The 22,360-nt window shown below is 34.0% G+C and overlaps 1 protein-coding gene across 1 annotated transcript in view; it reads left to right on the top strand.

The window, feature by feature from the left end:
- Nucleotides 1-14,268: 14,268 nt before the first annotated feature.
- The window catches only part of pb (homeobox proposcipedia), a 58,833-nt gene continuing 50,741 nt past the window's right edge, over nt 14,269-22,360 (top strand). Inside the window, exon 1 of the mRNA XM_077431925.1 lies at nt 14,269-14,737. Within this exon, the coding sequence (XP_077288051.1) occupies nt 14,269-14,737 (469 nt within the window). The remainder of the gene's footprint in view (nt 14,738-22,360) is intronic.

The raw sequence follows: 22,360 nt of genomic DNA, 5'->3' as shown, positions 1-22,360 counted from the left end.
CTTTACCCTTTTAATATTGAATCAAAACAAAACCTTCGAACAAATGCAACACCAGATGTTCATTACATCCACCTCTACATACATACATACATACAATATTTTAACCGATCAATAACTAACCACATTACACATAATTCAACAAGAAAGTGCATACTACGAGACCGTTTACAGTGTGCATAAAATCACTGATAAAACATAATGAAAATTAGCTAACAGACAAACCGTAGCGAGCGAAAAATCACGCTACGCGAACAAAGCGTCGTTTACACGTGTCGTCGATTGCCATTTATTTAATTTATTTACAATATATAATATACCGCCACACACCCACTCGTGGCGTTTCTGACGTGTCGTGATTGAGATCGCTTACAACGACAATTACCCGATTTTACCATCAATTATTTACCGATTAATGTTGCGCACTTAATACAATTTCACATGCAACACACAACAACATAATTACAAACGCGCGCGCGAGAGCGCTAATGTGTCCCGAGACAGGACATCGAATCGTCTCAAAGATGCACATACATTTAGCAGTACCATTTCCAAAAAAAAAATTGCGTCTCGACGTTGGCAATGTCGTATTTTATCCGCCCGATAAACGGCCGGAACTGAATATCGCTCTGCCATTTTAACAACGGCAAACTTTATTCCCGTGAAAAATTGCCAACAACGTATCATGCGTAGAATGAAATAGATGACCTTGCCTCTGGTCGATTATCACTAAGAATTTTCACAATATATGAATGAAACATGGCGTGATTGTTCGGTTATAATTAACCGTTGGATGTAGTCGAATAACGGTACAAAGTTGAACATCCCCTCCGTACCATGCGGGGTCAGCACGTGCCATAAGCTGTCGCTACCTGCATCGCAGACAGGTAGGTGCACATTCACTTTGAGCCCAGTAAAATGAGAAGATGAAAAAAGCTGCACTTTCTCCGTAGAGCTTTTCCCGAGTTGAGATCGTTAACGCTAACAGAAGCAAGAAGAAAAATTATTCAAATTCTGAATTTTTGATTTAGAAAATCGACAATGATTGAACAATATTATATTTATAAATAACCATTTGCTACCCTAAAGTACACATTCCATATACAGAACCACTTTTTTTTAAATCAATTCCAATTACATTCAGCTTTCACATACAAAACAGAATTTTTAATAGTTTTTTATAATTCCAAGATTAAATATATTCCGTATTGTAAAATAACGGGGCATCAGACAAGGATGCATCCTATCACCTACTCTTTTTAACACCGAATCCATCTTCCATCTTCTACACCGAATCCATCTTCCACGATGCTCTCCAAGAGGTGGAGGGCATCAAGGTGGGTGGCGAGACGATCACCAATATAAGATATGCTGATGACACGGCACTAGTCGCTGAAAATTTAGCAGACCTGCAAAGATCTCTAGACCGTGTACATCAAGAAAGCAATCGAAGAGGTCTGCGCATAAATCTAAAGAAGACAAAATTTATGATAGTAGTAGATAGAATGCAAACAGACACCGGGAATCTAACCTTGGATGGAGAGGTGATAGAAATAGTAAAAAGATTCAAATACCTGGGTACCTGGCTGAATGAAGAGATGGATCCAGATGAAGATCTAAGAATCCGCATCGAGATGGCTAGAGCATTTGTCAAAATGAAGTCGGCGCTTACAAACAAGCATCTCAATCTTCATACGCGGTTGAGATTCGCGAAGAGCTACGTCTGGACAGTATTACTACACGGATGTGAGACGTGAACTCTGAAGACCAAGATGATCAGCCGCATCGTAGCTTTTGAGATGTGGGTCTATAGGCATATGCTGAAGATTCCGTGGACCAAAAATATATCAAACCAAGCTGTCCTCGGCATGATGGGGAGAGGCAGGGAACTTGTTTCTGTCATCAAGCGGAGAAAGATGGAGTACCTCGGACACATGATACGGGGTCCAAAATATGAATTTCTCCGTTTGATAACCATGGGGAAAATAGAAGGAAAAAAATGGATTGGCAGGAAAAAGTTATCTTGGCTTCGAAACATGCGCATGTGGACCGATATGAGCGCCGAAGAGTGTTCCGAGCCGCTGAAGACCGATGCGGAAATCTTCAAATAATCGACGAGGTGGTCGCCAACGTCCAGATGCGGACAAGGCATTAACAAGAGAAGAATTATTGTAAAAATGTGGTTGGGCAAGATTTTATAAATAATATATAAATAATAATTTCATATAAATATATGTATACACCTATTATTTTTATTTTATACAACATCTAAAGTCAAACATTTAACATAAGTATTGTAAGTATTATTCAAGGCCAATTACAAACACTGATTAACAATCATAGAGACATATGTATATGGACAAATTTGCAGCATTTTACAAATTAGCAAATTCAAGATGCTGTAAACTTGAATTTGGCAAGAAATTTGACAGGGTTGCCAATATGTTTGTATTCGTTTCAATAAAATTAGATAAATTGGCAAATTCTGATGAGAAACGATTGACCTCGCACACAAAAATCATTGCCACGAAAATCACGAATACAGAATATCTGGCACTAGAATTCTCGTTGGTGTGATAGTTCACGTGTTTGACTCTCGGTGGGTGGAATTTTCGAGTGTCATATATTCCATTATCGAGATTTCGGCGACGTGTGCGAGATCACCATGTGCGAAATAGTGACCGAATCAAATTGACCAACCAAACAGTTATAAGATTTTTGCACATTTTAATACAGTTTAAATGTACATGTATCCAGCAGTATGGCTCGGTGGTTGCGTTTATGTTGAGCACCGAGAGGTTACCGGATTCGATTCCGTGCTAATCTTTAATGCTGCTGGTCATACTTGAATATTTGCGACTCCAAGTCAATCCTTTCCAGAGTTTGCCAATTTATCTGATTTCATTTTTGAAACGTTTCCTCCATCAAATTGTCAAAAACCTTCCTAAACATTATTTTACCAATATCTGAATTTGATTTATGTACAATATGTAAAAAATTATTTACAAGTCTAAATCCATAGATGTCTCTATGGATTAATTAATTAATTAATGAATAGTTCATTTCGTGTTTTTCAGCATCTTGAAATTCGGCCATTTATGTAATAAAAAAATGCTGCAATGTTTGTAATTGGCTAGGACGGCGCATTTGGATTTACCTATTAGGCTTTCCTGGTATATATCTATGTAAATAAATAAAATAAAATGTATTTTTGTTTCCTCTACATTTAAAACCTGCCCACTAGAAATTGTAAGTAACGCCTTCGTGAAATAAAAACAATGTACATATGTATATTTATGATATTCACTTTTAACTCTTGTGGATAACTTTGCCTAGAATTCTGAGAAATAATATTTCTTCATATGATTTTATTTTTCCTTCAAAACTCCTTTGATTTTTAAATAATAAAAAAATCATACAAAGAAATATCATTTCTCAGAATATTAGGTCAGACTTATCCACAAGAGTTAAAAGTGAATATCTTAATATACATAGATACATACATATATACATCAAAACTCCTTTAAAATATAATAAATATAAAGAAAGTAATTGTTTTTTTTTAATCCTATATGTATGTAGGTAAAGTTTTATGGTAGTATGTATTGCAAAGTATCCATACGATATTAAAATAAAATTTGATGTGGAGGAAAAGTCTTTTAAAAACATTTCAATCTGAGAAATGACGCTTTACCGATTCCGGGGAGTTTCCGTGCGTGTGTTGCGTTGCGAGCCTCTACCTTTGAGAAGCGGCGGCGCTTTGGGATGCTTAAAAATAATAATTCATCACGGCTCTCGCACCTTGCAGGAAATGGCGGCTTCTTCCGGACAGGAAGCGCCGCAAAAAGTATATATGGGGCCCGGGCACAAAGCGGCCAACATAAAAACCCTATCACGTTATATGGAAAACCTGCGAAAATACAATTTATAATATAATGTACGCCGCCCACGCCATATAATGTTGCTAATTTAATATAAAACTTTTTTGTGCTCTCTTTTATTCGTCGTGTTATATAATATACAATTTTTTTTTTGCGTTTTTGCCACCGAACCAACGTCTTTTGTTGTTGGCGAAAACAATATTTTCCCGCTTTCCCATTGTGTTTTAGTACGTGGCGACGACGAAACATTCTGCACTCTGCGAAATTGTATGATAAACCTTTTTATTTTCGTTCCGAGGAAATTGATTTTGTTTGACGCCACTAACAACAATGATGGATTACGGTCAGAATTCATATTTATCGTACGAATTAAATTATAATAATTTGTGCGTAAGATTTTGCTACATTGAAAAACACCAAACAATTCGAAACAACATGCACTACCTAAAAATCATATTGAATTAAATTCAAATAAATTTAAACACTCACTTAATTTTACTTTTGAAGATATTTTCAAGAGCTGGTTCTGAAAATATACAACAATATAAATTGTAAAATTTTATAACGTTATATATTTTATGGGGTAAATATCTGTATAACCATTTTATTATATCAAAGATGAAATATAATATAGAAACTATGCAGGATTATTCAAAATGTCTGTCATACACGCCGATGGCGTGTCATCCAAAGATTTTAATATAAGACTAGTTTTTTTCTTGTCGTCATATCATAAAACGTGTCGTAGAAAAATATATTGCGGCGTATATCACTCTCTTCGTAGTCTGAGAAATTCGCTATTACATATTTTATCTACATACATACATACTTACTGTATGTATGTATGTACATATTTAAGTCAGTTCTTACGTAGGCATTTGTATAAATTTTATTTTTTTAGATATATTTTCAAGGAATATAAAATATGTACATCGCATTTTTAACAATCTTAAATTTATATGGTGTTCACGTTTTGTCACAGATACTTAGATACGAGTATAAGAAAAAGGTTTTCTAATAAAATATTTCAGCTTTAAGTGTGTCTATCTATCTTATGGCGTAGTCGAGGGTCTACGGCCTACGGACGAACACGTACCTATCAATCACCGAAGGTTTTTTGAATTTAATAAAATAAAATTTGTATTTCGTCGTCGGAATGGCGTTCGAATCGCGCAACCCCTTTCCACGAAAGCAGGATAGTAATGGTGAAAGTTATATAAAATAATAAAAAAATACATATAATATAATATAATAAACATGTCTTTATATAAAAATATTTTTCAACAACTATGCAAAGATTTGGGTAACTTACATAATGTCATCAAATTAATTACGTAACATAAAATTTTTGTAAAGAATTGTAAAGTTTATAAAATTCATCGGTTCGTATTCTAATCTTGGAAGACATTCATACACACAGACACACAGTCCTACGTCGAATTTATTAAAAAAATATTCCTTATTCTAAACGGCGGAATTTTCGTTGATTCGGATCTGCTTCGGATAGATCTCTTGGTAGAGGCAGCCATGCACCACATCTGTCGCTATCCCCCACCCATCCCAGCTGCCATCCAACCACCCCAAAGCCCAAGTCTCTCTGTACTGCATACCTCTCCTTTGCCTCACTCCAAACACCCACTATAGCCACCCACTCCCAATCTCTCCCACTGTCACTCCACGAGGATTCAAACTCTCTCACTTTCCCCCGCACTCGACTTATGCTACCCAATATGCAAATTTATACAACATTCGTACGTGCACACGGACACGATTTGATTTCATTCGCATAAAAAATATCGAAATCGAAAAATAAAATATTTCAATATATGTATATATGTACAATTCAAAGAAACAAGAAAAGTTTACGAAAATATCTCATATATTCCTAATCGTTTTTGAAATGACTAATTTCTTTTAAAATGTAAACGTTGACTTCTGTTCAGAATGTTCTCTTTCTGTCATTTTTTTAAGAAACTAGTTTCTTTTATAATGCTTGTGTTTTTTTAAATGTAAGTATGTACATTCTAAAAATATTCGACCTATCAGTACCACGAACAATGTTTCTCATGGTTTTTTTTAGATTTTTGGACCGTATGATTTGAACGTATGCACATATAAAAATAAATATCTATCTTTTATGTTCTCACGTCGTATGTCGCCACACATGTCACCTAATTCCGATCAATCCTCGAAATGAAAAGGGAACATACGACAGTAAAAAGACTAAAAAACGAATTTGGTGCATTGTCGTCTTTTTGATCGGGCGATCAATCAATTGGGGTATGTTTGGCATTTGACATTGGCGAAATTGATTTAAACACCGACGGACTGTTTCACTTATTTTTTTGCAAGAAACAAACAAACAACAAACAATTTGTTAACACGTGAGAACTAAATTTTTTGTTTTTTTTTTTGTGACTTATCAATATATTCATCGAATAAAGATTGATATCAAAACTGACGACTCAAAGCATTTATAACAAAGTTATGTAGATATATACATATGTAGATACAGATATGCATACTAAATTTTTTTTTCATATTGGCTCATAGCCACATTACAGGTATTCCCCAATCGGTCACTTATAATGTCGACTTGAAAATAATATTATGTAATTAACAATCAAATTATGTATCCAGAAGAAGTCTATATAGAACTATTCGACAGCTGTAGGTTTACGCAAACGGTGATTTGAACTTCGAACCTTCAGCTCGCAACTGAGTGGCCTACAAAGATCATTACCAACTACAAAACAATATAAATTAAAATTGAGAGCTGCCACAGTTTTTGCATAAATTAACCGGGAGCCGTTGCGAACAAGCAAGCACGCAACCCAATGAAAATCAGCATCCGCGGGCGTAGCCAAACCGACAAAAGAAGAAGAAGAAGTAGTATCGAAGAAAAAAGGGTTATTTCCTTAAAATTTTAAAACTGTGCTGCCCGGTCGAGGTATAATGATTAATGATGCCAAATAAGCGGGTACGCCGACCGCCACATAAAAATTACTATTACAGTGTGAGCTCGCGTCTCGGTGAAAATAGGCATTTTTCATCGGTGCAAGCTGGAGGTTCGGTCTTTTTTTTATTTTTTTGGCTTAAAACTTTTTTGTTGCAGCCTGTCCGTCTGTGTGTTGGCCGCAAATATCATTACCGGTGTCGATATTTCGGGTTGCTTGGTTCGTTCGCTTTTTGTTTTCTCAAATTAATAATGACGAGTGGCCAGGGAGCCGGCTGTCAAAGTGGCAGCCGGTGCCCGTGTTAACTTGTTCCACTTGCTCTTCCCATTGCTTACCAAAGAATGCTACGTTTGTGACCACGAAATGCTTGTCAATCATTTTAAAGTCAAGTTCAAGCCCACTATATACATTTTATGAACATACACAAATATGTATTGCAAAAAAAATTGAAAAATGGACTTGAAATTTTGCTTCGGGCATAATACCTTCAAACTACTTACTTAAAGTAATTATAATATTATACTAAAAAGACAGTTAAGGATACCACATCAACTGATCTGTGAAATATTAAATATCTTATTTAAATCCAGATGTGTATATACATATGCACATACCTACGATTCATAGTGTAACGGTTAACCACTGAAGAAATAATATTTCCCTTCAAAATACGCTATGGTGAAGTGTCTCATTAAGAAAAATAAAATAAAAATTTTATATTTTCTATACGAGTGTAAAGTACATTGTAGGTATATTATTATTATATTCACATACATATAAGCTTGAAATTGATAAAATGTATTCAAATTTGATATAGCAAAATTCTACTTATTTCTTAATGAATGATTATGTAGTAGATTATTATAATAAAACTACAAAGTATTTTTTACTAGCAAAATATAAAATACAAAAGTTAAGAAAAAATGTGGGCGGAACCAATACATTTTATAAAGATTTTTTTAAAGCGTTACGTTTTCTACGCATTTTTTTTTTTAATTTCGCCGCTTTGTTTTCTGCGAGCGCCGAGTTATTTAACTTTAATAAATTCAATTATGTAAATAACTTTCTACGTATCTTTATTTAATTCTAGGAAGGTTTTGAACGCGAAGACTCGTAGCTATGCGCAAGTGAAATTAAAATTAAAAATTCCGAATAATTTTCACACCATTTACATATTAAACAAGTCGCTGCGAGAAAAACGAGCCAACCGGCGAAAATCTCTACAATAAATACGTAATTCCCCTAGCGATTGAAAACGAAAAATAAAACAAAAAAGATTTTTTTAAATAAATATACCTAAGAACTTTAATTTTCCCACACTACTACCCTGTCTATTGACCATTGGCATGTGTCGAATTTTTGACCGAATGAAAAGCAAAGGATCATCAAGCATCGCCGTACGTGTGAGCGGCAATTAGTCGAATCAGTGCTGTCACAAAGAGAGATTTATGTTTTTGTTTTGCGGCTAAAAGAAAAAAAAGGTACACACTTGTATTCCACGTATTTTGTACATTATGGGAGCAAAAATTCTATGCCATAGCAAAAAATACGAGAAAAAATACGGTATGCAAATACCATGCACATATTGCATGTACAAAGTACTTTACCATACGCTAATTAGTTGAAAAATATTATCTTTTTAGTTTTCAAACAAACTCAATACCGAAAAAAAGATGCATCAGTAGCTTGCTTATATTTCAATGTCATTTAAGAGAGAAAAAATTAATTAAGATTACATACGTCACAAAATTTAACATAGTAATATCAAACACAATATTTTCTTACACTGATCGTTCATTAATCATGATTTTACTAGTGTTTTTACCTGGCTTAGCTCGGTATTTGTAATATAAACCGCTTAAACATGACCAATCTAATAGTAAACATTTTATTAAATTTATTTGAAGAGTTTTATTTTATTTAAATTTATTTGAATATTCATTTGTTCGATGACGTCACGGATTCACGAACCTACAATAGATACAAAGTTTCTTTCGAAATTATATATTAGTTTACAAAGCTATGAATATTTTTTTGTCAAAAAACGATTAATTAAATATATAACTATCAATAGACTGATTTCATGTTCTGTCGGAAAATTATGATTGAATCAATAGAATTACACTGAGCGATTGTGTATCGGATTGTATATATTTAGATATAATACATACAATGGGAATAGGATAATAAATAATTTTCGGTACATAATCTAATATATAATTTTGAAAGAGATTTTGTATGTATGTAACTATGTAGGGTTTGGGTGGGAGCATCGAAAACAAATCAAAGTTTCAATGACGACGATATCGACATCGTTGAATATTATTTCTTTCCGATTCAAATAATAGATACATTTCGATACATACATAGATACAATATTTCGTCTAAGAATTGAACACATTCAAAACAACAAAATCTCAAGATCGATCAAACGAGCTTTGAAAACATTTGAAAACCTTCACCAAAATGGTGAAAAAAAATTCAATCGAACCTCTCAAACGGTATTAATCATTCGAAAATTTTTCGCACAACCCTCGGAGCGATTCGCCGAACCCTCAGAAGTTTGCGTACAGATTGAATACTGCTGTCATTAGTGTCAGCCCGAGATCTGAGTGAGTCGGGCGCTAGATGACTACGCCGGCGAAAGTTTCAGGAGTGTTGCCGTTTGAACGCGAACATTCACGAATAAACTTATTATACTCGACGGCTCATACGTATCATTACAGCATCCACGCCGTCATACACACATAGTATATGTGTACACCCAACGCTAACATTACAATTGAACATGGAAACCCACCCATAGCGACGATAAACATAAACACACACCTAAATAAAACAATGAAGAGTACGTGTCGCGCCTAAATCGATTATATTTCATACGAGAGATACTATCATATACATATGTACATACAGAATAGTGTATGATATTAGACATCTATTATACGTAAGGTCTACGGTGCGCTCTGAGAGGCAGAAGAGCCGCTCGTAGGAATACGTACTGGCAGAGGCTAGCGACGGGGATGGTGGGGAGGGGAAGAGGGGATTATTTGGCCACGCCTCTTCCGCCGATGCTGAGCCGTGATTGGTTGATGCAAGTGGCCACGTGACGTGTCGGGCGAGAACCGCGACCGGAGAGGGCGGGTCCGTTGGCTTCTCGCGAGAGCCAGTCGTCCGCCACAGTTGCCGCCGCCCGCAGCGTCCACCGCGAAACGCGCACGAACCTATACACACTCATATACATATATATATTATACATAAAACGCGGAACAGAACGGAACGGAACGTACCCGACCCACCCACCCACCCACCCACTCACCCGCTCCCCTCCCGCCCCCGTGTGTCCGCTTCTTCGCCGTGCGCGCTCACCGCTGACGGCGTTTCGAGATGTGATTGTAAACAAGGAAGAACGGTGTCACGACCGCGACGACTGGAATCGAGAGGTTGTTCATATATACATACCTACCCGTACATACATAGTTATTCTTGACGTTTGTTGAAGTGTCGTTGCTAGTGAGGACGGGGAGTTTCGTGCGGTGAAAATCTTATCACTGTCGACGGCCGGCTACGTCAACGGTCAGTGGTCAGTGGTTTCGGCCAATTTTCATACTGAATAGTATGTATCTATGTACATATTTGTCTTTTAGTTATTCGGGTTGAAAACATTGTTTGATATTAAAAATATTACGTAAAATCTACGGGTCTTTTTAAATGGGTGGGGTCAATCTATGAGAGTATGTAAAATTTTTCCAAAAAGAAATGTAAAGTTTAATTTTTATATTATATATTTGGTCACCTTGACTTCTACATATAGACAATTGATCATCCTTTAAAGAAACAACTTTTTATACATACACACATATGAACATAAAACCATTTTCACTATTTTATTTTTATAAAATCAAAAATTAAGTAAAGAATTAAGAAACTGAGTCTAAACAAATGTTCAAAAGTTTTATATAAAATTAAGAAAGAAAACTTAACGGAGCTATAACGTCATAATTCCCCAACCCTCCCCCTTTTTTTCTTCTTTTACGAGTACATTATTTTTTTTTATTATACAATTACCACCATATCATAAAGAAATGGGAGCATAAAAATTTACAATAAATTTTAAGTTTTACCTATATGTACATAGATATATATGTACATTATGTTTTTTTTTCTTTGTATCTAAATTAATTTAATTTTTATACAACAAATAACAGCGACTGAATTAAAACTTCCACATAAGCCATTGCATATACTTTGTATTAAATATTGTTTTGGATCTGATTTCTTAATTTTTTTTTATATCTGAATTTAATTTTGTCAAAATAAATAATAGCTACGAAATAAATTGATGAAAAATTCTTCATAACGTATTACTTACACTTTGTATAAAAGGCTTTTTTAAATATTGTTTTGGTTTTACGATTATTTACGACAAGAAGTTTGCCCATACGAGTATTATTCACACAAACATTGCTTACACGAGAATTCCACACACACAAAACCAATAGTAAATAAATAACAAAAAAATCGTCAATTTTTTTTTTAAAAGCTCGGAAAATCTTAAGCAATACTTGTGTGAGCAATGTATTTGAGGGGAATTATCCATTTATTATTGTTTTAAATAAAAAAAATTAAAACTTAGGTATTTAATTTCATTTCATTGTCGATACGAAATTCAATAAGATATTTTCATTGTACAATAAAAAAATTACTTTTCTTTGGACTACATTCAAGATACATCTTTCTTTACATCAATTTTAACGCTGCCCTAGTAAACTTTCAAAGAGCTTCAACTTACGAGTTACGACAAGGGGACGATTAACCTTCTATAAATACATACATAGCTTAAAATATCATAGCATATGTACATATGTATTACAAAAACAAAACGACCGGAGCAAACGGACGCCCGTCATGCCGCGTCAATGAAACAAACGGCCGCCGAAAAATTTTCATCGGTGAAAAATAATACAATACAACACACGCATACGTACATACGTACAGACACAGTACCTACGTATGTATGTATTATTATACGGGCGGACGTGTGTTGTGTGTAAGAAGATTAGCATCTGGCCAGCGAGCACGCGATGTTTTTTACCACGAAATTATGGTGAAGTCGTAGCCGGCGCCCGATTCGCCGAGACGGGGACAAGAGACCGCCCCTCGCGCTCCGCCCACCCGCTCGCCTACATCCATCCATACATACGCCATAGCACACACTGCATCCACATTTTATTCGATTGTGGACAAAATCTCAAATAAACCCCTGCCCCCTCCCCCCCAAGTCTCTTTTGAATGTACCCAGTAAAAAAGAACGCTGGACACGTCCACATAGTCCTGGTGGTTGAGCTAAAAGTATGCACTTACTGATGACGAATGGTATGTATGTACTCTTGTACAATTGTATGTATGTATGTATGTATGTAGTATCGAATGAATTCATCCGCGAACGAAAGGTAGGAACTTGAGTCATCGTAAAATATGTCAAAATGTCGATACAAGTAGGTACAATATAACGTAACGGATGAATCCGAACATAAAAATTCAGTTTATCCGCTTCTTATTGTGTGTGTGTGTGTGTGTGTGTGTGTGCATTTGTTTGAATCCGTTAACCGAATATGTTGTCGATTGGCGATATTTCTTACGATAAAATAATTAGAATATATAAAACAGCTTATATGTGTCGGTTTTTGGAACTGGTTTTTTCAATTAACTAATTTTTAAGGCGAAATTAAGTATGAATAAATAATATATGTATGAATAAATTAATTATTTTATTCATACATATATTGCATTAACAACGAAAAAGAATTAAATAAGTTCCAAGTAGCAAATTCAACTCTAATAAAAAAATGACTAGTGTTTTAGACTAAATAAAACCTAGAATAATTTATTTCCTTTCATTATTTTTTTGTAATCATTAAATTTTTAACCTAAATTGTTATAATATTTAAATTGTAATATTGTATCTATATGTAATTTAAAAGGATTTTATTTATGTTTATATGTGTGTTATGTATGTTACAAGGGTTATGTATGTACATACATACATAATATAACAAACATATCTAGACATCTAATATATAATTTCGAAAGAGACTTTTGTATGTATGTATTTTTGTTTGGGTCGTAGATTCCATGATGTTCAATATAATAAAAAAATAAATATATTCATATTCATATTCAAATTAGTTTTAAAAAAATAAAACTTTTCAAATAAATGTAATAAAACGTTTACTATTAGTTTGTCCATGTTTAAGCGGTTTAAATTACAAACCCTGAACGAGGCCGGGTAAAAACACTAGTATATAATATAAAAATCACGTATTCTAAAATACTGTTGACTAAATAAAATAAAATGAAAGTTTTTATCTAAAGAAAATATAATAGAAGAGCGATTTATACACAAATAAATAATAAAGTAGTGTAATTTTTTAACTGAATCATTTATACAAGTCATTAACTGCAAAATTCAAACAAATCGTTTGTAATTCAGATCAAAATTAAATAAAAATTAAGCATAGAAAAGAGTGGCATTTTACAATGCACGACACACTAATCGGTTTATAACAGTGTATGGTATTTCATGTATTGATATTAAATCTACGTTTTGCTGATAATTTTTCTTGAAAATTAATACAAATGATAAATTATAAACCAAATACGAGCTCAAATATTGAGAACGTAAGACGTAGATACAATTTGAAGATCCCTATTATATTCCTATCGGTAACACATTCAATAAATTCCCCACCACCACATTGGCGCCAATACCTATAATATTATACACAGCACCGTCGAAAAAATAAAATTGACAAAATCGTAAAACCTGTGGCTTCGTCGACGGTGTGGTGCTGCGGTAATAAAATAACACTTTCCCCTTTCGGGGAAAAAGCTTCCGGGTAAAAGCTCGCAGCGGCACCATCAAAACCGGGGAAAAAGCTCCGACGGGCTCTCTGCATAGAGCTGTGGCACGCATTTTGAATTTTAATCGACGCCGACGCCTATAAAAGCGACGCCGCACGTTGCAGACCAAACCTCGGCTCGTCGCCACTAATTCCCGCATAACAAACCCCTCAGCATCACCACCGACCCCCTCCTTCTCTCGCCTCTTAATTGGCGATAACATCGTCCCTTTTACAGTGGTAATAGCGAGAGACCATTGTCGCACCTATTAACATATTTCAGCCGACAGACAATAAACATTCTCTCTCTCTTTGCAGGGCTGCTGATATTGCTTCGAAATTATCCCCAGCCCGGTGGACTTAATTGAATACTCAATTTGCACCGACAATGAACCGAAGAAATGAAGTGATACTGTGCGATTAACATTCCTAGATAACTAAAATATATACACATACAAATAAAGAAAATACTCAAATGAACTAAGATGTTGTGAAAAGTGTACTTTTTCCATTGAGACTCGAGCGTGAAAAATGCAAGAGATTTGCAACACCGCTCCGTTGCCCCTCGACGCGAACCCGCTGTCGAGGAAAATCAAGTGCGAGGACTTTCCGACGGGCGGGATGAGAGGGCCTCCGGTCATGGCGCCGGAGGATATGTCCGAGGACGATTTCGTGTCCATGAAGACGAGAGGCGGGACACCGCCCCCCGTGGGACCCGGAGCCGGCACCGGAGGTCCCGAGCCGGGATTCTGGCTAGTGGCTGGTGCTCCCGGATGCACCGAAACGGGCTTCATAAATAGCCAACCGTCAATGGCTGAATTTATGACGGCTCTGCCGCCATTGCCGCAAGGTCTCAGAGGAGGCCTGTCTCCGTCGCGATCTCCGTCCAGCATGTACCAGCATCCTCATCCACACCAGCCACCTGGATCGCCGGGACTTCCCGTCCCAGAATACCCGTGGATGAAGGAGAAAAAGACCACAAGGAAAAACAGTCAACAAGGTAAGCCGACAACTTTTTCCACAATTTATTATTTTTTACCAAGGTAAACAAGAGTGTTTCTTGACTTTTCAGTCACATTTATTGTACATATGTATAATTGACTTCCCAACCAATTTAAATGCACATATAAAAATTGAACTATTTTTTTAAGTAACACTTGATCTCATTAGTCTCACTTAACTATATATGTATTTTAATTTCATATAACTAAAAACATATTTTAAATTTATTCATTTAAGAAAAAAATAAACCAAAATAAATATAAATATAATAAATATTTTCCATCCAAAAAAAATAGAATGTGGCTTTCATGTCTTTAAATGTCATGATATCCTGACATAAAGGATCCCATTAAAATTTGCCTGGATAAATATAACAAAACCATGTCTAAATCGATTGTGCTATTTTTTTTATGTACTTTTATCTATTACTATTACTTATGTACATACGAAAATGTGCTATTGAGTAACTATTTACATCAAATACGATTAATGTCATTTTACTGTGGATATTTTGTGTGAGTTCCTTCAACGATACATTAATTCACCCAAACTTCTAAAATTCTGTGGACTGTAAATGTTTGATACCTTGTAAATAGCCGGATAAAAGAAATTTTAAATGTGGACATTGGGCCGGATTAGTATGAATGACAGAACGATCGGTCATGCGGCAAGTGGTCCGCTGATACCCATCCGCCGGAAAACGATTATTTCGGAAAATTATTTAGTACGAAACAATCGTTTTATTTTTGTTTCCTACACACGGCCGTACATATTATATAGGCACGGTCAAATTATATTTTTCGTAGACAATCCGCGATAGTGAGTTTTCAATGCTGGCTGGGAAGGAAGTGGCCGATTTCGGTGTACACGCGCGTTCGAATACACACAACCAAAGAAAACAATGGGGCTTATTATAATTTCGGTCCACCATTGTGATTCGAGAGGGAAGGGGCCGTGAGAGGAGAAGGGGGGGCGGCTATTTTGAAAGCGGTCGAAATTTCCCTACAACAGCGCTGCGCATAAAGGCCGTTTTTGTAGCGCGCACACTACTATTTTTTTACGTAAAATATTTAATAACGTCGACTTGTTTTTTCAGATTTTTATCGAAACTGCCATAAAATATTTGTGCTTTATTATTATTGTACGCTTTTCCGCTCGCTTACGAATAAAACAAACATCGACCACGTATTTGAATACTTACAAATATATGTACGTACAATACATATGTATAATTTTTTGGAAAAATTCGTCAGGGACAAACTTATGATAAAATTGCAACTACATACATACATACATCGTATTTATTGAAAATAGGTAAGTTGAATTACCTAGCGTTGCTCAAATGCGTAAATTTGAAACAAAAATGAATCATGGAACGTTTTCAGTTTGTTTTGTAGTTTAATTTAGAGTACCATATATCTCATAGCATCTATACAAAATTTAGTGGTTCCAAATTAAAAACTGTAAATTTGTATAGTAGAAAAACAAACATCCATCTATGTATATATGTATATAGAATATATATAGTAGAAATACAACGCTTTTTCTATACGTGTACATATATATTGTATATTATTTGTCTCTGAAAATACTGTATGTACCTGTGACACCTTGGTTTGTACTACCTACGCTTGATGAGTCGCAAGATAATTAATTATTGTTTTAATTGTTTTCAACATTTAAATTTGAAGTTTAATCTACATAAATACAATAAAATTAATAAAAAAATATTTAAGAGATTCAACCAAAGGTACTAACTACTCTATAAGTGAACAAAAAAATTGTCGTACTGAAATTTAAGCTCTTTTACCCATTGTGAATTCTCGATTACAATAAAACCGAACTAAAATTCTAAAATCATATGCAGAAAAAATATTTTGCGATTCATTTTTCGTTTCACAAAATGTTTTAGTAAAAAATTAGCATTCAGCGCATTGTATTTTAATTTGTAATATTAAATAAAATGCTGAACCAAGTACATACATATATGTATGTATGTATGTATACATATGTACATATGTATGCTCTTTGTCCAAATGGGTCGCAAGTAGAAAAATATTAAAGAAATGCTCATCTAAATAACGAAACAATTTCAATAATGATAAAATAAATGTACCCCAGATAAGAAAACATTACATTTTATACAGACAAGGGGGAAGTTGGAGTGTAGTAACTTCCTGGTGTGGCACTTGTACACAAGCTACTGACTAATCTGCGACTTAACAATATTGTGTAGTTTCAAAGTGTAGGGACACGAACTTGCCGCTAACACACCGCAGAAGTCTTTACAACTAATGTTAGCAAACTGTGCTAAAATTCTCATTGATATAAATTTAATATAGCCTCGAAAGTAATGAAACATTTACACTTACGAAAATATATACGCATGTATATATCACATCACATTCGTGATATAAATTTGATTACTATGATTGGAGAATAATTTTCACGCTTTTTTTCCATCGCCTCTTACTAAACAGTAGCTACAGTCTTGAAAACGATGGTAAAGTTTCTGACCCCCGCACACAATTATACCCCGCTGTGCTCAGTAGGAGCTCAATCTTGTAAAATAGGGTGTGCTATCATATCTATTTTCAATAAATCAACGCAGCACATTTTCCATGTTAGACTAAACCTAATATCTATTCAAAATGTGTTGAAATTGTAGCACAATGTAAACACTCACAGCGAAGTTTTTTTATTGTGTAATAATAATAAAAAATACTATAAGCGGTTAAAGGGTCATCGACTTTTTAATGACAAATGCATATCTTTCTTTTAAACCATATAAATAATATGGTCTACTTGACTCTCGGTGAAATTTCTATTTTTATAATCATACCATCACACATGCTTTACAGATTTTCATTTTATATTTGAAATATGTATATTTAAAAATACTGTTCATACTAGTCAGTTAAAAAAATATTACATAAATGTACATACTACTAACTATGCATCAAATAGGGTTTTATACACGTCATTTTTTTATTATTATATAGAAAACAGTGTTGACGTATCACTTGCAGACGTATGTAAGTCGTGGACCGTTATTGATTAGCATATGAAAGGTCGGTGACAATAGAGTAGAAAAATCGATCACCAAAGATGCCCTCAATGTCACGTAATTTATGGAGTCTATGTACATACATACATAACCAGTGGCGTGCAATATATATTTACAAAATTATATAAAATAAAATCATTTTTAAAAAAATATCGCATTTGCTATCTTTTTCAAAAAGATGATTTAAAAATAAATTGAACGCTAAAATATTTAACTAACATTTAACTTTTAGTAAAAAAAAATTAAAACAGGTTGTCTTTCCAAAATTTGACCAATTTAGATATGCGCAAGTTTATGTATTATATTTTACTATAGTATCTAAGCAAAAAATAAATTAAATATAAATTGCGATATATTTTATGTGTGCGATTTGTTGCGATCTTGATACGTGCCGGTCGAGGATAGTGAAGGGAGGGTTTGTGGCCCTCATCCGTCACTGTCAACCTTCCTCCAGGAACATGTGATCAAAAAGAGATCTGCAAACAACAACAACGGTATCGGAAGCAAACAATGCACTTTAAACATGCCGCACTGTTGCTGGCGATACATTTCGCTAGTGGATAAAAAAAATCTATTAATTGCACCGTATGTGTTGAATAGAATGCGCTAAAATAACCCTGCGCATTCATTCTATCATCGCTAGGAAATATCATTTTTTCTACATAGTTATATCGCCTTCTGTTATTACGGTTATAACAACAATAGAGTAAACGCTACTTTGAGAATATGATGCATATAATATTGTATATTTTATGTATGTATAATGGAATATTGAAAAATTATTCTCCTGTAAACAAAATTGTTTGTTTAAAAATAAAAATACGATTTTATTTTTTATTTTTTAAAAAATTGCGTCATCACCTTAGAAAAATTACACCGACAAACGACAGGTCGTAATAAAACGCACAAAGGCAAACAGAAGCTTATTTAGCGGGGACCTCGTGAAAAGGCTACCGAAAATCTTCTGAGCATAAATGGCGTGATGATCAGGCGCTTTTCAAACATTTTTATTTACTTTATTTTATTTTTTCTGGTATTTTACATGTCGGCTCTTGTGTGTGGGCCGGACGCGATCCAAAAACGAACAATTTACTATTCGTTTGATTCAATTAATACGAATTGTATCACCATTGTCATTTTTACTCGTCGACTACCATTCCGTATATGTACATACGTAACGAACAAATTAGTCGAATTGTTAAAGATATAATAAATTCTTAACAAACATACACACACCATACATTCTTATTAACATGTATGTATTATACATGCATACATACATATCACTCACGTGTGTATAATTTTCCAAGAGCGAGGGTTCGCGCCATTCACACGATAAAGCATATCATACAGATGCAATTATGTATGTTGCAGTTTATAACTTAATGCATTTCTGTATAAACGAGATATCGTGCACACACACACACATCAGAAGAATTGCTTATTAATTATGCAATTAAACTTTTATTGTACTAATAGTACTATACACTAGGTGTTATTAGTCATTATTGCACTTATGTAATGCGCGAGCGGAAGTCGGCAGGTTTGCTTTGCGGCCTTTGATGTTTCGCGCGCGATTTTTCATTATTTAAAAAATTGAAAGAGGTAGAATTTTTTTTCTGAGATTGAGACCCGATAAGTGCGCACACTGAACACATAATCCAAGGGAGGTGGTGGTGTTCAAATGCGAGTTTAAGAACCACAGATAAAATCGGAACAAAATATGGCTCGAAATTTGGTGACATATACGTACATATGTATGAATGTAGAATAATTTCAACTGTGTACCTTTTTTTATTATTCGTAATATTTAACACTTGCTCAATGTCAAGGATTTTATCTTCAGTATAAAAACCACGTGAAACCTCTTGAATAGATTATTTTAACACTTCGTTCGATAATTTGATTGAAATATAAAATTAATACAAAAGCGTACGATAATTTTATTGAAATATTTAAAAAGCAACTCTTATATTGAAAATTAAGATGTGTCAAATAAATTCGAAAAATCTAACACAGAAATAACTGTTTATACATATACAAATATAAACAAACCTGTAAAGATATAATACTTAAGCCCTTCAATTAAGAAAAATACGAAAAATCTTGTGATTGGAGGCTGTGATTGAGAATTCCCGAGAAATTTTGGTTCTCATCTTCGAAAAATTTTTTTTAAAATATCTATTACAAGATGCTCGTTTCTCAAGAAATCGTTTTTTGAGAATTTTGAGAATATCGAGGGTATTTTTAATTTATAACTATACGTCAATTTATGAACACGTGACCCTTTCCCGCTATTGCAAGTAGTAAGTGGTGTACATACAAAATAAATTTAAAAAAAAATAAACGAGTACTTCCCAGACCTTTGTCGTGTAGCAACTCAATATTACAAAGTAAATGTACTTCGGAAGCATTTGCAATAAACAACAGAATTTTATGAACCAGCAACGGCCTTTTCGCTTGGGTGTTTATTTATGACTAACACAAGTATTATACCAACATATGTACATATGTATGTGGGCCTACGTGACAAGCCAGAATGTTAAATTACAGAAAACACAAATATCGGAAGGCAAAGATCGAAAATCGAAAGATCTTAAGTCGAAAGATCAAATAAAACGGTACATGGTAAACGGTACGTATTCTGCGCGCGCACATTAATACGGGAGGAAATGTCTGTTCCTCTTGTTCCTGTTGTATCCTGCTCGCGCAAATTAAGTGATTATGTACATGAGTATGTACCGTTTACCATGCACCATTTTTTTTTGATCTTTCGACTTAAGATCTTTCGATTTTCGATCTTTGCCTTCCGATATTTGCGTTTTCTGTAATTTAACATTCTGGCTCGTCACGGAGACCGCACGAATACAGTGAAACATAAACCTTTAGACGGGCTCTGGAAGAGGTTTAAAAAGTAAATTGTTTTACTTCTATATCCAGTCAGTTTGCCGTTCGAGTTTGAGTACCCACGGTAATTGAAGTTTGTCATATTTTTGATTCGGAGTAATATTTATAATATTTTAACTTATTATTTATATATTATTCGCTTCGCGATAAAAAATCGCTGATAAAAATGTGTTATTAAAATCACTCTTTTCAAAATTAAACATTTTTCCTCAAATTTTATATAAAAAAATAAAGGGATGGATAACATGAATTACTGAATAAAAAACTTCAATCAATATGAAAAAGAACATAAAAGTTAATGCGCCTCTTGTTATTACATAAATATTTTTCGTTAAAAAAGTCTATAAGACTTATATTTCACTATTTTTCAATATCGATTCCTACAGACTTCCGATCGTTTTAAAACTTAGCCATTTTGCGCGGTTTGGTCAACGATGGAAATTTAAATCGATTCTGACAGTTCGATGGTGAAAAATAATTTTGGTTTGATTTTTGCCATTGCAGAGAAAAATAGTTTCGCATAAATACATACGTTGACGAAAACTGGATTAAAAAGAAATAAATATGTAATAATCTAAAATAATATATTTTTTTGTATTTTTGATTTTTATATATTCACCCACCATTTTATTTAAAAATTGATTTACTATATTTTAAGTGAATTTTTAGAGAATTCTCGAGTCTCGTCTCGAGAAGCAAAAAAGAAAATCTTGAATTCTCGAGATTTAAATATTCCAAGGAAATGAGATTCTCGAATCTCAGATATTATTTTACCTACAAATTGATATTATTAATCTACAAATATTCCGAAAAAAATAGGATTGTCAAATTTCGAGAGTCAAAAAAGTTGAGAAATCACAAGCTCTAAATGCAACTATTCAAAATATTATTTTTGACGATATATTACAAATGAAAAAAAAATAACACAAGATAACACTCACTTTTCCACATATATGTATATGTATATATATACATATATATATATATATATATATATATATATATATATATATATATATATATATATATATATATATATATGTATATATATATATATATATATATATAAATATATATATATATATATATATATATATATATATATATATATATATATATATATATATATATATATATATATATATATAAATAGAATAAAAATATCAAATTTAATACATGTAGGTATATTTAGTACATACATAGTACATACATATGTATGTATATATTGCTGTCGGTTCCCTCATCACTGAGGATCGTGACTATGATGTGCGGTCAACCAGCTGCCTCCATTCAGTTCTAAATTCGGCCAGGCGAAGACTTGCTACCGTGGAAGCGCCCGTCGCTGCAGATACTTGGTCAGTCCAGCGTGCGGGGGATCTGCCTCTGGCTCTTCTGCCTTCGACGCTACCAACCACAACCAACCGCTCCAGGCTCTCCTCACCTCTTCGTGCAATGTGGCCGAAGAACTGCAATATACGTTTCAGGCATATTGTTGACAATCTATCCTTGATTTTCAATTCTTCAAGAATAGACACATTCGTGCGTTTGTCGGTCCAAGGCACGCGCAGTAGCCGTCTCCAGGACCACATCTCGAAGGCATCGATTCTCCGTCTATCCGCCGCCTTCATGGTCCACGTCTCGACACCA

Source organism: Arctopsyche grandis, chromosome 6 (genome assembly GCF_051622035.1).
Source record: "Arctopsyche grandis isolate Sample6627 chromosome 6, ASM5162203v2, whole genome shotgun sequence".
Taxonomy (NCBI): domain Eukaryota; kingdom Metazoa; phylum Arthropoda; class Insecta; order Trichoptera; family Hydropsychidae; genus Arctopsyche; species Arctopsyche grandis.
This window is presented reverse-complemented; position numbering and strand designations above follow the sequence as displayed.